The sequence below is a fragment of the Oreochromis niloticus genome, linkage group LG23 (genome assembly GCF_001858045.2).
Source record: "Oreochromis niloticus isolate F11D_XX linkage group LG23, O_niloticus_UMD_NMBU, whole genome shotgun sequence".
NCBI lineage: Eukaryota > Metazoa > Chordata > Actinopteri > Cichliformes > Cichlidae > Oreochromis > Oreochromis niloticus.
The window spans coordinates 42825264-42839967 of record NC_031986.2 but is presented as its reverse complement, the minus strand read 5'-3'; the positions used below and the strand labels follow the sequence as shown (position 1 = coordinate 42839967).

Below are 14704 nucleotides of genomic sequence, written 5' to 3'. Positions count from 1 at the left end.
TTCATTATCTGTAGAAAACTTGAAACATGTAATTATCTTATTTTAGCATAAATGGTCCCACTGTTGTCTGCTTTGAAATGAGAGGGAAAAGTCTGGACAACAAAATACACTTGCCAGTAGTCACTGCACTTCTAGTTAACTGTAACATACAATCATAGCCCCACTCATCCTCTAATGCAATGGTGCGGGCTCTGTAAGCAACCGTGACCTAGCTGAAGCACAGGCAACACAGTCAGATACATGTTGTTCTCTAGCATTTTGAGCCACCCAATCAAGCCAGAGGTTACTGTCCTTGAAACCCGTGGCGCGCTTTATCAACTCCTTAAGCTTCAGTCTAAAGTAATCTGTTGTCAGAAGTACTCTCCCTTTTGGTTCCTGTTCCTTTTGAGCTACTGTTCCCGAAGTTACCATCTGATCAGTCAGAATGGTGATTAAGCTTTCTGCGAGCGGCTTAGACTTTGCATCAACTAAATTTGCCCTAAGCATATCATGGGGTGATTGCAGACCTGGAGATCATACGCTCTCCAGCTACTACTAGCTCCTGCACACTTAATGACGTCACACAAATCAAACGTGAATGAGCTGGTAGACCCTTTACCATAATTCAACTCTATGCCCTTATTCCTGCTGAGACACTCATCACCTTTACCTGACACCTCGCGCTTTTGTGTTTTTACCGATCCCGTTTTAGCAACTACAGTCTCAGGAAGTGCTGGGCTGGACTGGCCTCCATGTTCAGACAAGTGGTTCGGAGTGCCCTGCAAAATATACACAATAAACAACACAGCCATAGTTAATATCATTGCGTACAATAAACATATAATTGTAAGGAACATTCTAATCAGTTTTCTCATTACGTGTCTCTGATTCCTGTGTTTGCATCATGTTATATAAACTTTGTATACTTTTTAGTGCATTATGCTAAACAAACAAAACCTTTCAATTCCCCAACCCTATCTGTCTCCTCAACGGGTTGTATGTTTTCAATGTTTCCTTATTATTTTGTCATAAAAATAAATCAAACAAATAACTTAAGCTGTGTGACGGCACCTTGCGTTTACGCCAGGCTGTGAGCTGCCCTAAATCTACTTGCTACACCCCCTTTTTCACCTAGTTTAATTTTTTCAATCCTAGTTTAGACTATTCCTGACTTCCCTCAGTGCACACTGTAAAGTGTAAAAGATACAATTAGCTTTCTCCTGGTAAAAGGTCCTACATTATTTTCTCAACCTTTGGAAACATCCTCTATCGAGTTAACCCATTTCATTTTTCAAACTTAGGCCTGTTTTCTTCGCCCCCTTTAACGGGTAGCGCATATCCGGTCTGAACACTGTGTTTGGGCAATTTACGAATTGTTGCAGGATTTCTATGTTATGTAAAGTTCCTCTCATCCCTTTTATGCTTCCATTATAACCTATGTCTAACAAGCTTTTGATCTTCTTTGTAATATAAACAACTAGGTGTATTTGTGCTCTGTTTTTCTCCTTTCTCTGGTTGGTTCCGTTCGGTCTGGGGCTTCCAGGATTCTCGCCCCCTGTGGTCGCTGTGGTCCTGAAATCTTCTCCTGTAAAAGATAGAAAACAAAAAGCCTCTCTCTGCTACACCTCACTAATCTACTGTGTTCATCCAATGTTCCTTTAATTATTCAAACTTGGTTCACAATATCATGTTCTGGGCTTTATCCTTTTTATTAACTTTACTTAATCTCAATGCTCTTTATGTGTGTGAGCAACGCTTTTAGTTCTATTAAACACACCCCGGGTAAAATATACACCATCCCCATGTCAGCCTAAATCTGCGCTAGAAAGCACACTTCAAAATTTCTATCAGGATTTACGCCTCTTTTTGCTTCAAGCATATACATAACATGCAAAAGTTACTGTTAATGCCAGTTAGACAAGTTTCCATTATTTACAACATTTTGTTTCACCCGTCTCAGCCTCACGTTTCCTGTTCACTTATTACATACTTATCTTTAACACCGTCTGCCTCACTAGTTGCTAAGCAGAAACAAAGAAATAAAAAGAAATCAAACATTTTCTACTCCTAAAATCTTCACTAGTTTTCCCCATAGCATATCTTTTATTCAAAAATGTCCCGCAATTTCCCTTTAAATTTGGTGTACCGCTTCTCATGAACACCGGCATTTTATCTTCTAAACAGGATTCAGTTCATTTTACTTTAAATTAAATTATCAACAACCCCAAAAGTCATAAAATGATCCTAGAACCCATCTCAAATTACCTCTTAAATTCCCCCTTTTTATTTGGACACACCAGATGTGTCCAAATAAATAAAAACTCAAAAACTCAAAATGCATCACCCGGGCTTAAGAAATTAAAGGAAAAAGGTTAGTCATATCATCTCTCAGAACAGCTCAGCAATCCTCCTCTCTGCTCCGGCCCTGAAAACCTGTGGTTAAGGAATGAAATCAATTTAATCATCATGTCAAATCTTCTCAAACTCCTTGCTCCATGCAAAAGTCTGGATCCTTGGAATTTCCTGGAAACAAAACCTGTACTTTACATTTCATACTCAACTCTCCCCCTTTATGATCCAATCTATGTTACAACAAAGACTAAACTTAAAACAGAACAGTTATCAATCATGTGTTTCTTCAGTTAATGGTAACATGAGTTATATCAAAAAATGTTTCCCTTTTAGCATTTAGCATTTTATAATGTAATAACATAATCCAACCCCAGTAAATAAAACAAAAATTCCCTCCGAGCAAACATCAGCATCCCCAGAATTAAGTCTTCCACTCCTCCTGTTTGTCAACATTTTATTCATCCCCACCTTGGTCCAATCACACACTCACTCACATACATTAACATCAGGTCTTGCTGATAGTGTGGGCTCCCTCGCAAATAATCAGAGTCTTCACTCTCAGCAACATGAGCTCATTCATTTGTTTTATTTTGTTTTCTCTTTTTAGGAAAATAGTCCTCTATACTTTTGACTGGATTGAATCGATACAATCCGTTTTTAGACAGAGACTCGCCGCCAATCAGGTCTCCTCCTCAGCCAATTATAATTCTGTAAAGCCCACCTGATTTTCGTACTTGGTAATTTTGTCAGCGCCGTCAGTTCACTCTCTTCCAGGCCTGCTTAGAACAAAAATGAGAAAAAAGAGAGCTGATTATTAGCTCATCAAAGTACAAAACAAAATCACCTGACAGGTTTTTCCTGAGTGCACTACTACAAAAAATTTTTCCCGGGCCCCTCTCAGACATATCCATGTCTAATCAAACACCCTCTCTGGAAATAAAACCACAGCCTCAAAAATCTGAAACAATCTCAGTGTTGTCACACGTGATGGCAGCTAGGAAAATAGCAAGAAAAAAATCAGGACTGCAAAGCTCATAACCATAGTTTAGGGTGGGGACATAGATCGACTAGTAAACTGACAACTCTACTTTTATGGCCAGCTCTCTCTTCACCACGCAGTGCAGTGTCCACATCAATGTAGCCATGATCCAAATCCATCTGTCAATCTCCCTCTTCCCTCTCCTCTAACCTGTGAACAAGACCTCTGTGATATTTAAAGTCTTCCACAGGCAGCAACTCAACATTAACCCAAAGTGGAAACTCAACTGTTTTCAGGCTTTTTCAGGACCATATGGCTCAGACTTGGAAGAGTTCAGTCTCATTCTCGCACTTGGCCGTGAACTGCTCCAGTGTGAGGTGAAGATCACCACCTCATGAAGAAAGCAGGACTACATCACCCACAAGAAGCAGAGATGAGATCCTGAGGCCACCTTGGAAGAAACCTTCAGCTACTAGGCTCCACCTAGAAATTCTGTCCATGAAAATTATGAACAGAATTGGTAAAAAAGAGCTGCTTTGGCTGAATCCACACCCACCGATAATGACTAAGAATAACTGGCACACAAAACAAACTTTGGCAACATTTGTGCACAGACCAAATGGCTTATATCAGACTATTTATCTTTCTAAAGTAAAAATCATAGAAGAGTGCATGACTTTAGGATGCTTTGAGCAATAGCCAGATCAAGTCCACATAAATTATGTAATTAAGTAACACACTGAAATACTTGTCAGAACAGAAACAAATTGTTGAAAGATTTTATGTTTTATGTGTTTTTATTCGTTGTTTTATTATCTTTCATTAAGAAGCATATCATGAAGTGTTCATATATTTCATAAGGTTTGCTGAACTTTTCCACTGCTTCGCAAGTTGACATTTAACTCTACAACACAAATAAGTTAAACAGGAAACAGATGCAGCACCCAAACCACTAGAGCTGAAAAGTGCACCACGTTTCCTAGAAGAAGCAGCCAGACACACATGTGACACACACACACCCACACACACACAACCGTTGGTTTAGAGGAACTTGTAAAAGAGGAAATGTGATGTGCTTGCATACGTGATGTAACCTATAAATAAAGAACTGTTGCCGGCACTCAGGGTGGGTCTCGCCAGAGTCCTCACCCGTGCACGGGGTCTCGCCAGAGGCCTCACGCATGCACGTTGCTGTTATTATATTCTAACTGTCTGAGTGTCTTTATTCAACCTGAAGAATGTCTTATTAAAAATAAACTCTTGACACAAATAATATATAATACATTACTGTTTTTTGAGTAATGACCCCGACACCGGTTGGTCCATGTGTGTCACGGTACCGGGTCTGTGGCCCAGTGTTTTGTGTGTGTTTTAGTTCAATTCTTTGATTTTTGTTATTCAAGGGCTTTGGTTCTGCTTGTGTTATATTTTTAGTCCTAAGATTTTGGTCTCAGGGTCTAGTCTGCGTCTTTGTGATTTTCTCGTGTTTCCTGTTTTACTTTGAAAGTCTGTGTCCTATGTCAGTGTATCTAGTTTTGCTTCCCGTAGTCTCGTTATGTCTTATTAGTCCCAGCTGTGGTTCCCCCGTTTTCTATTCTCTCATTACTCCCTTGTATATTTAAGCCCTGTGTTTTCCATTGCCTTTTGTTGTGTTGTACCACTTCCTCGTGCTTTGTGTTTCCTCACACCTAGTTTCTAGCGTCCCAGTTTCTAGTTTCCTAGTGTTTTTGTTCCTCGTCTTTAGTTTCTAGTTTTCTGCTTTTGGATTTTGTTTCTAGTATGTTTTTGCTACAGTGCAATAAAGCTGCCTTTTTGAGTTCACCCCTTCGTGTCTGTGAGTCCTGTATTTGGGTCCTACATCCTACCTGCCACACAAAGTAACCTGCCAATGTGTTGTTATTCCCAGTCTAAGTTCAACTTTTATTTGTGGGGTTTCTGATGAATACAGTCAAGAAATACAAGAAACAATATCTCTGTGGTAGGATGGAGACTAGGTTGTAATTCTTCTTTTAGTTTTGGATCACTGCCATGACTGTGGATCTGGCACCACTGTCTGGCCTGGGTTCAGTTCATTGTTTTGATAGAGTAATAATATGTTTAGAACTGAGTCGTCTCAGCCAAGCAACTACCTGGAAACATTCAGAACAGCTGTTAATGTAATAATTAAATGGAAGATGTGACAGAGTTCCAACTTATTATTGTCCTAATCTTTCCCCAGCAGCCACACATTTTGCTAGTGTTGACATTAAAACCCACCAAAGATAAGGATCAGTGTCCAATTCATCTTTAATTAGCAATATGCTGTCTGAACAAGGAATTAAAAAAATAAAATATGTAACAAAATGTTCTCTGGATGTTTGTTTTTTTCAATCAATCCTTCTTAGTTTTGCATATATACAACAACATTTCCAACCATCTAAGACTGAAAATATAACATATCAGTTTTAAAGCGTAATGGTAACTTAGCAAAACACAACTTTATACACACAAGAATCAGAATAAACATTCTCTTCACAAAATTCTTTAAAAAAATAAAGTACATACTTATTCGGAGTTATGCAATGAAATTACAGTTCACACATGATGCTATATAATATTTACAAAAACATGGATAATGCCACCTTCCCAGCATTTTCATGAAGTTGTAGAACAATATGTTCAATTTAAAACTCCCTTTTGGGGGAAATATATGTCAGCACATTTTGTTTTAAAAATTCAGCCAAATATGATCAAACCTATAATATAATCGGCAAATGTCACATCCACTCACTTCTTGTGACACTGGGTTTACTTATTTTATACTTCTTTTAAACTAATATATATGATTCATATTTTCACATTGCTGTTTTGAAATATATACTGTCTGTAGTTGTCTACTAAGAATGGAAATGTCTTCTATATCAGGCTGTCACTGCTTTTTGTAGCTCTGTAGAGGAGCCTCTATGTCAGAGTTGCTGTAATAAAAGAGAGAAGAAGATGAGCAAATAAACTCAACAAACTTAAAAAAAAAAAGTTTTGAAAAAAGGTGAAACCTAACCTGCTGAGTTCATACATGACTGATTTGTTCTTCGGTTTTTTCAAACTCAACATAGTCAGAAACACAGCAGATAACAAAACAACTTCAAAAGAAAAATGAAGGAAACAAAAGAGGTGAATCCTTCTCTAACCTGGTCAGCTCATATGTGTCAGCTTTCTTCTTCATTTTTTTCAAGAGCCACATAGCCATAGCCACACCAGATAACAACGCAGTGCCCCCTATTGCCACACCAACACTAACTGCAGTAACTGGAGCAGGAGCTGTGGAAACATTGTGAAATATGAATAATGTGAACATTTGAAGTCAAATTTGTAAAGGTGTGAATTTTTCTTTTCCCCTTTGATCTGTTTTTGTTTTTTTCACCTTGACAGGTGGGTTTCTCTCCAGTCCAGTTGCCATGGTGATCACAGGTTAGCAGTTCATGTCCTTCTAATGAGTAGCCTTGGTCACAGGTGAAGAAGCACTGAGAGTTGTAAACTGACTCAGTGCTGGAACAATTGATGTGACCGTTTTCAGGAGCCTCAAGGAACAAACATGTAACAGCTGTTGTAAAGGACAGGGAGATTTCATGTTCATGGTCATTAAACCACTGCTCGTAAAGGTCCAAACATGCATGAAGTTGTGAACTAAAAGTAATCCAGGTAAAATGGGTTCACATATACCTGTACAGGTTGGTGATCTGGAGGTCCACTGGCCTGGATGTGTACACTCCATGCTGTGTGCACCTTGCAGCTCATGTCCTTCATCACATGTAAAATTACAAAGCATGCCAAGTGGATGGGGTGTCTCATGACTAACAAATGAAGACAGAGAAGGGCTGCAGCTTATCTGACCATTTGTTGGGACCTCTGGAGCAGGACATCCTTTTGCTACAATAAGAAAATAGAAAAATATTATTAATATCTTTTGACATAATCAATCAAAAAACAAACAAACTTGAATAACACTGTTTGTAGTACATATTGATGTAATTATGCTTTCAGACCTTTGCATGTAGGTTTGTTTTTATTCCACTGTCTGGAGTTAATTATAAGGAGTTAAAATAAAGCTTTTATTTAGTCATTATGCAAATCAAACCCCCAAATAACAAAAACTACACAATGATGAAAGGTAAAAACATGTGGCCGTACCAACACAGAATGGCTGGAATGCATTCCAGTTTCCTGATGATTCACATTGCAGAGATGGAGATCCAGACAGTACATAACCTTCATCACAGGTAAAAATGCAAACCATGCCAACTGGATGTGTTGCCTCATGACTAACAAAAGAAGACAGAGAAGGGCTGCAGCTTATCTGACCATGCATTGGGACCTCTGGAGCAGGACATTGTTTTTCTAAAACAAAACAAAAAAAAAAAGAAGAAAGAAAAATGTTTAGTAACGTTTTAGAACATAATCACACAAACACTGTTAAAAATGTTAGGTTGAGTAAAAAGTGTTTGCAAATAAATATTGATATAATTATGCTTTCAGACCTTTGCATGTAGGTATGTTTTTATTCCACTGTCCGTCCTCAGAACACTTGATGGTGTTTGCTCCCTGCAGTTCAAAACCTTCTTCACAGCTGAAGCTGCAGGTGGAGTTTGGTCGCAGTTCAGTCACAGAGTCACTGCACTGCATGATGAGGGGAGCTTCTCTCTCTGGATTCTGGCAAAGGATGGCTAACACAGAAAAATGTGTATTTTATTGAATGTGTCCTCATTATATAGAAGATGTGTGGGTTATAGAGAGGGAGCTATACAAACATTATTAAACATGAATAATGTGAACCTTTTATAGCTCAAATTTGTTGTTTGTTTTATTCCGTTGTTTTTTTCACCTTGACAGGTGGGTTTCTCTCCAGTCCAGTTGCCATGATGATCACAGGTCAGCAGCTCAGGTCCTTCTAATGAGTAGCCTTGGTCACAGGTGAAAGAGCACTGAGAGTTGTAAACTGACTCAGTGCTGGAACAATTGATGTGACCGTTTTCAGGAGCCTCAAGCAACGGGCATCGAACAACTGTTGGGAAGGACAGGGAGATATAGTGAAAAAAATGTCTCACTTTCGTCATTAAACCACTGCTCATAAAGGTCTGAACATAAAAATAAAGTTATGAACTACAAGTAATCCAGGTAAAATGGGTTCACATATACCTGTGCAGGTTGGTGATCTGGAGGTCCATTGGCCTGGATGTGTACACTCCATGCTGTGTGCACCTTGCAGCTCATGTCCTTCATCACATGTAAAATTACAAAGCATGCCAAGTGGATGGGGTGTCTCATGACTAACAAATGAAGACAGAGAAGGGCTGCAGCTTATCTGACCATTTGTTGGGACCTCTGGAGCAGGACATCCTTTTGCTACAAAAGAGAAACAGAAGAAGATCAATAAAATATATCATAGTTAAACAGACTTAAAATAAAAGTGCTACAATGAGCAAACACTGTTTGTAGTAAATATTGATATAATTATGGTTTCAGACCTTTGCATGTAGGTATGTTTTTATTCCACTGTCCGTCCTCAGAACACTTGATGGTGTTTGCTCCCTGCAGTTCAAAACCTTCTTCACAGCTGAAGCTGCAGGTGGAGTTTGGTCGCAGTTCAGTCACAGAGTCACTGCACTGCATGATGAGGGGAGCTTCTCTCTCTGGATTCTGGCAAAGGATGGCTAACACAGAAAAATGTGTATTTTATTGAATGTGTCCTCATTGTGTAGAAGATGTGTGGGTTATACTGTTAGTGTTCCTCTTACCTTCACAGTGAGGAATCTGCTGATTCCATGTACCTCCTGACGTGCAGGTCACGCTACTGGCTCCCACTAAATGGTAACCTTGGTCACAACTGAAGCTGCAGGTGTTTTTGTAGCTGAACCTCATATCAGCATCTTCTCCACAGCTGACAAAGCCATTTTTCAAATTTTGCAGAGCAGGGCACTGGACAGCTACAAAAGAGAGAGGCACCAGAAGGAGTTAAAATAAAGCTTTTTATTATAATCATCATGCAAATCAAACCCCCAAATAACACAATCTCCACAATGATGAAAGGTAAAAACATGTGGCCGTACCAACACAGAATGGCTGGGATGCATTCCAGTTTCCTGATGATTCACATTGCAGAGATGGAGATCCAGACAGTACATAACCTTCATCACAGGTAAAAGTACAGGTGGACTGATAGCTGAATGAGTCCAGAGGATCGGAGCATTTCATGGATCCATGTGTAGGCTCTGACATCTTCTCACACTGAATCACTGTAGACAACAGGAGAAAAAACATCAGGCCATGACTCCATCACTGTGTAGTAATAACAATCAATAAAATATAGCATCTCAGAATTTTAGTAGCTACTAGTTAATGTCTCATCTCTTCATTTATCTTGTTACTGCAGATTTCCAACTCACATTCACATGAAGGGTGCTTATCTGACCATTTTCCTGAGGCTGTGCACCTCAGAGGAGTCTGCACACTCAGCTTGTATCCTTCCTCACAGGAATACTGGCACAACGAGTCATAGGAGAAACTACCATACTTGTGAGAGCAGTTTTGGGATCCTTTTTCTGGGGCAATAACTTCGCTTTTGTTACACTGCACAGCTGAAAACAAATAAAACACACAGTTAGATATCAAATCCTTTATGTGATTTAAAATATGTATTTAAACTAAGCTGTCATTTTGTTTTCATACCTTGGTCACACTTGTCTCCAAAAAACCCTTCAAAGCATTCACATTTGTGGCTGTTGATGGTTTCAACACACTCTCCATGCAAACAGGAGTCATTCTTACAAGCCGCTGCAGAAAGCAAATGTACTTTTATAAGCCTTGTTAATTATACTCAGAGATGAGCAGTAACACGTTATAAGTAACTGACCTTACTTTGAGTTTGATTCCGTAAAAAGTGACAAAAAAATTAGCGTCCGCTGCACACTGCGTGAAAAGAAAACTTTGTTTTACAGTGAAAAAAACCCCCTAAACTCCTGAGCAAGTACCTAGCAAGCTGCCATGGGAATGTGAAATTCACAGAGAAACCCCGGATCCCCCCACTGGCATGACCACTGTGGCACTGGGCAAACCTCTGCCTGCCCCACTCCTGCTAAAAGGTTCTAAATAGATTGAAGAACGACAGGACTCAGTGCCGCTGAGTCTTTGATTTCATTTATTTTCTGCTTTATTTTACTTGCATCTATTTCACAGAGTGAGTGTAAACACACACAAAAAAATTTATTCTATATGCTGGAATATGCAGAAAATAGATTTAAATGTTAAACAAATTTCTTCAAGTCAAACACTGTTGCATATAATTTTTTTGCTTGGTGCAATGTGAATGAAGTTAAAAGTTTAAAACTAAGAAAACAAATTTTAAAAAGAGACTTTTTCATTTGATTTTATATGACGGATTATGCATAAAAAATAGAATTGGGCTTTATTACCTATTCAGGTTGTGTATCATGTTTTTAAAAAGTAACTAAGTAACTAATTACTTTTGAAAATAACTAACCAGTAAAGTAACGGGATTATTTTTTTGGAGACGTAATCAGTAATTAGTTACTAATTACTATTTTCAAGTAACTTGACCAACACTGATTATTATGGAAGCCCGCTTCCGCCACTAAAAAAAAAATGAAAGGATCCATAACTCAAAATTTCAACTTATTTTCTCAAAATTTCGACTTATTTTCTCGAAATTTCGACTTATTAACTCAAAATTTCAACTTATTAACTCAAGATTTTGAGAAAAGTAACTCGAAATTTATAGTTAGCGCTGCCAATCAGTAATCTACGTGAATGACGTCATTTCCTTGTTACCCGGAAGCTGAAGCCCTCAGCTACAAATGCTACAGCTAAGCTACCAGTATTACATCCAGTCATGAATGCACAGATTGCTGAGTATTTTCAGCATGGCTTCAAAAATGATGAAATCCTTGTGTTATCAGCTGAATCACATTTGTTGCGATCCGGTTTTGAGTGCGCGTTACTCTGCGCCATATACTTCTGGGTAACAAGAAAGTGACCTCATTCACGTAGATTACTGATTGGCAGAGCTAAGTCGAAATTTTCAGAAAAGTAACTCGAAATTTCGAGCTATGTTTCTCGAAATTTCGAGTTAATAAGTCGAAATTTCGAGTTATGGATACTCTTTTTTTTTTTTTTTTAGTGGCGGAAATGGGCTTCCATAGCTTATACTACAAGAACATGTCAAATAAATATTTGCAAGCTTTTAGATCAGTGGAATAATGAACAAGAATATCAAACCTGAAGCAGCTAAAATAAGCTGCTCTAGTATGTTAGTCCCAAACTGTTGCTCACCTGTGTAGCACAGAGCAGTCTTTGATTTTGTACATCTCTCATCATTCCACTTGCTTGGTTCTTTATCTCTTTTAATGTACATCTCCACACAGTCCTCACTGATTTGTGCATTTCTGTCACTCTTGCTGTTGTTCGGTTCTCCTTCTGCCCAGTTGGTTGCTTCTTTTGTCAGAGGCTTGTTGGTTCCTACCCAGGTCCAGACATTATTGATCTTACGGATTCCGATCCAGTAGTAGCCATTTTTCTTGGGCAGCCAGTTGTTAAGATGCTCGATCTCTTCCTGGTTCTGGATGGCCACCATGTCTGTGTAGTGCTCCTGGCACCAGCTTCGTGCATTTTCCCATGTCATTGCGTTGTTTGAATAGAAATAAGACCAGGACTCTACACTAGTCCACGTGCACAGCACTAAGGATAGAGAACAGCAATATATATTAGATGCAAATGTAGCAAAAAGGATGGATTTTTTAAAAATTATTTTTAAAAGCTTTTAATTGAGACACTAAAGGTGTGGTTGCATTAAATTTACACACTTAAGCAAATAAAGGTGAAGTTGATCCATGAGCTCTTATATCCATGGGTCTGAATTAGTCCAAAGCAGGAATTCTGTAAACATCATATTAAAAAATGTTCATTAAATTAAAACTGAATTGATCTGCACTGAAATCTTCCCTAAAAAGAATAATATTTAAATTGATATCCCGTACCACTCACCATGTCAAATGATATGCCTGATAGCCTACTGAAGATGTTTGATTCTGTGGGTTTCAGCCTCAGTATGTGTAGGGATGAAAGTATTCTGAGTATTATGCACTGGATTTGCTGCTTTTATGTTCTTCTCTTGTCTCATCCAGGAAACTTGGAGGATTTCAGTTAAATCCCCCCCCCCCCCCCCCTCCAATACTGTCCAGTATTTCATCATTCCACAGAAGGCTTTAAAAACATTTCCTGTTCAAAACGTTTGTGCCATCTTACTCAATCAGTTCATAGTGTTCATCAGACGGTAACACCATAAATCTGCCGTCTATAGCTTATCACAGAGAATTTATTTCAACTGGAGTTTTATTTATTGCTTTTTTGTGTTTATTGGAGATCAGTAAGTAGGTTTCCATCCTTACCTACAAATCTACAGGTTGATTTGTAGGTAAGGATGGAAAAAAACATGTTAGACAACAACCTTAGCTGAGTGATTTTTAAAATATCTTCCAGTAAACATTTCAATCTACCATGCACATCTGTATATATATATATATATATATATATATAAAAGAGTTGCAATATTCTTCACAGTTGACGGATTTGCATTTTTAGGTGGTCTGGAAAAGACAAAACAAAACACTGAACATTTTGTAAAATTATTTAAATGTACAGGAAAGACTGTGTGAAAGGGTGGAGTAGCTCAGGACAAACGCCTCATTTCAACACTGACCTTACTTTGGTAAGTTTCTTTCCCTAGAGAAAAAAAAACAAAGAAGTTGATTTCTTTTGAGGTGTGTTGCAATAAGATTTCATTTTATTTCTTTTATTTCTTTAACACATAATTGAGAAAGTAACTGACTTTGTCAGAAGATGGTAGACAAGCTGTTTAGAGCCTGAAGAAAAAAAAGAGGGAAAAAAAGTACTCTCATACAGTGTGGTATGTCGATGTGACTACTACTGCTAAGGACCATGACCTCAGACTTGGATGCTCATACTCATTGCTTGACAATTGGATGTTAACTTCTCCAGTCCAAGCTGGATGAAACCAAAGGGCCACACCGACCGCAAAAAGCAGAGATGAATTTCTGAGGCCACCTGGGTGGAACCCTTAAGTCTGCACCGAGAAATTCTGTCCAGAAAAATTATGAATCAAAAACAAAGGAGACAAAGGGTAGCCCTGGCAGACCACTCATGCCCAATATCCATCAACAGCAAGTCCAACTTATTACTGGCAATTGTGCACTCACTGAATACCTTGTATCTAATTACCTTACTAAATAAAAATGATAAAAGACTGCATAACCTCAGAGCATCTGAGTGGCTAGAAAAGAATTCAATGCAAAATCCAGATCAAAATGCAACTAATAGGGATGGGTATCGAAAACCGGTTCTTGTTGAGAACCGGTTCCCACTGTTTCAATTCCTTGGAATCGTTTGCCATTTTTGCAAACGATTCCCTTATCGATTCGAGTCGCCCCGAATGACGTCACCACGTTGTGGAGCGTCGGAGCGTACCTGGCAGGAAACACGGCGCCTAAGCGACTCAAACGCTTAAAAGTTTGGTTATACTTTACCAGAACGGATGACAACAGGGCAACTTGCAATACTTGCAAAGTAGATATTTCATTTAAGGGAGGAAACACTACGAATATGCAAAAGCATTTGCTCACAAAACACGCGATGAACTTAAATGAATGTCGTGTTTTTAATTCCGCTCCGGAGTCGTGAATCTCAACCCAGCAGCAGCGGTTTGCACGTCCTCTCCCGTTAATGCGGCAGGTAACTAATCAACTAACAGTGCATATTATGTTAGCGCGATCTGCTTTATTACAAAACCTGCCATTACTGTGCATTTAGGTGACCATGATGAGACAGACAGACAGAGTCTGGCTGGCGCTCGCTGGCAGTTGTCGCTGCAGTCTACCGGTAGCGTCTCTTTTCAGACCCGAATGTCACCGAGCAGTGACTAAGTTTGTGGTAAAAACCTTGCACCCGTTTGCCACAGCAGATGGTAAGTGAATGTGTTTAATTGTAGGCAGGGACATTACTGGATATTCTTGTGTAATTGCTACAGAATAATTTATGTTATACTTTGTTATTGCTACAGAAGAATATTTATTTTATTATTTTACATTTACAATTTTTTTTTCCCGGGGACCCTGTGACACCCCACTGAAGAGCCATAGGCTGGATCTCTTAAGATCTCACTGTTGGGTTTATAAGGCCATGTTACTCCTAAATTTCTATCTTGTTCAAAGAGAAGATATAAAACAAAATTCTAAGCTAATCGACCTTAGTGTTCTCCTTTTTAAAAATAAGAATCGATAAGAGAATCGATAAAGAATCGAATCGTTAAACAGAATCGAAAATGGAATC

At 38.7% G+C, this 14704-nt stretch overlaps 2 protein-coding genes across 2 annotated transcripts in view; both read right to left on the bottom strand.

The window, feature by feature from the left end:
* selp (selectin P) overlaps positions 1-14704 on the bottom strand; it is a 62626-nt gene that overhangs the window by 21937 nt on the left and 25985 nt on the right. The window contains exons 16-22 of the mRNA XM_019351179.2: positions 8812-8997; positions 8483-8689; positions 8169-8348; positions 7825-8010; positions 7478-7684; positions 7010-7216; positions 6711-6890 (exon numbers count right to left, since the gene is read on the bottom strand). Coding sequence (XP_019206724.1) covers positions 6711-6890; positions 7010-7216; positions 7478-7684; positions 7825-8010; positions 8169-8348; positions 8483-8689; positions 8812-8997 — 1353 coding nt within the window. The remainder of the gene's footprint in view (positions 1-6710; positions 6891-7009; positions 7217-7477; positions 7685-7824; positions 8011-8168; positions 8349-8482; positions 8690-8811; positions 8998-14704) is intronic.
* LOC100708682 (L-selectin) lies at positions 9877-12491 on the bottom strand. The gene is made up of 5 exons (XM_019351812.2): positions 12344-12491; positions 12163-12235; positions 11633-12037; positions 10013-10252; positions 9877-9921 (listed from the first exon to the last, which is right to left on the bottom strand). Exons 1-4 carry the CDS (start codon positions 12344-12346, stop codon positions 10236-10238), a joined length of 498 nt encoding a protein of 165 aa, XP_019207357.1. The 5' UTR covers positions 12347-12491; the 3' UTR covers positions 9877-9921; positions 10013-10235.

Coding starts and splice junctions, on each gene's coding strand:
- LOC100708682 (XM_019351812.2), bottom strand. Junction 12,038..12,162: donor CTTCACCTTTATTTGCTTAA/GTGTGTAAATTT, acceptor CTCTATCCTTAG/TGCTGTGCACGTGGACTAGT.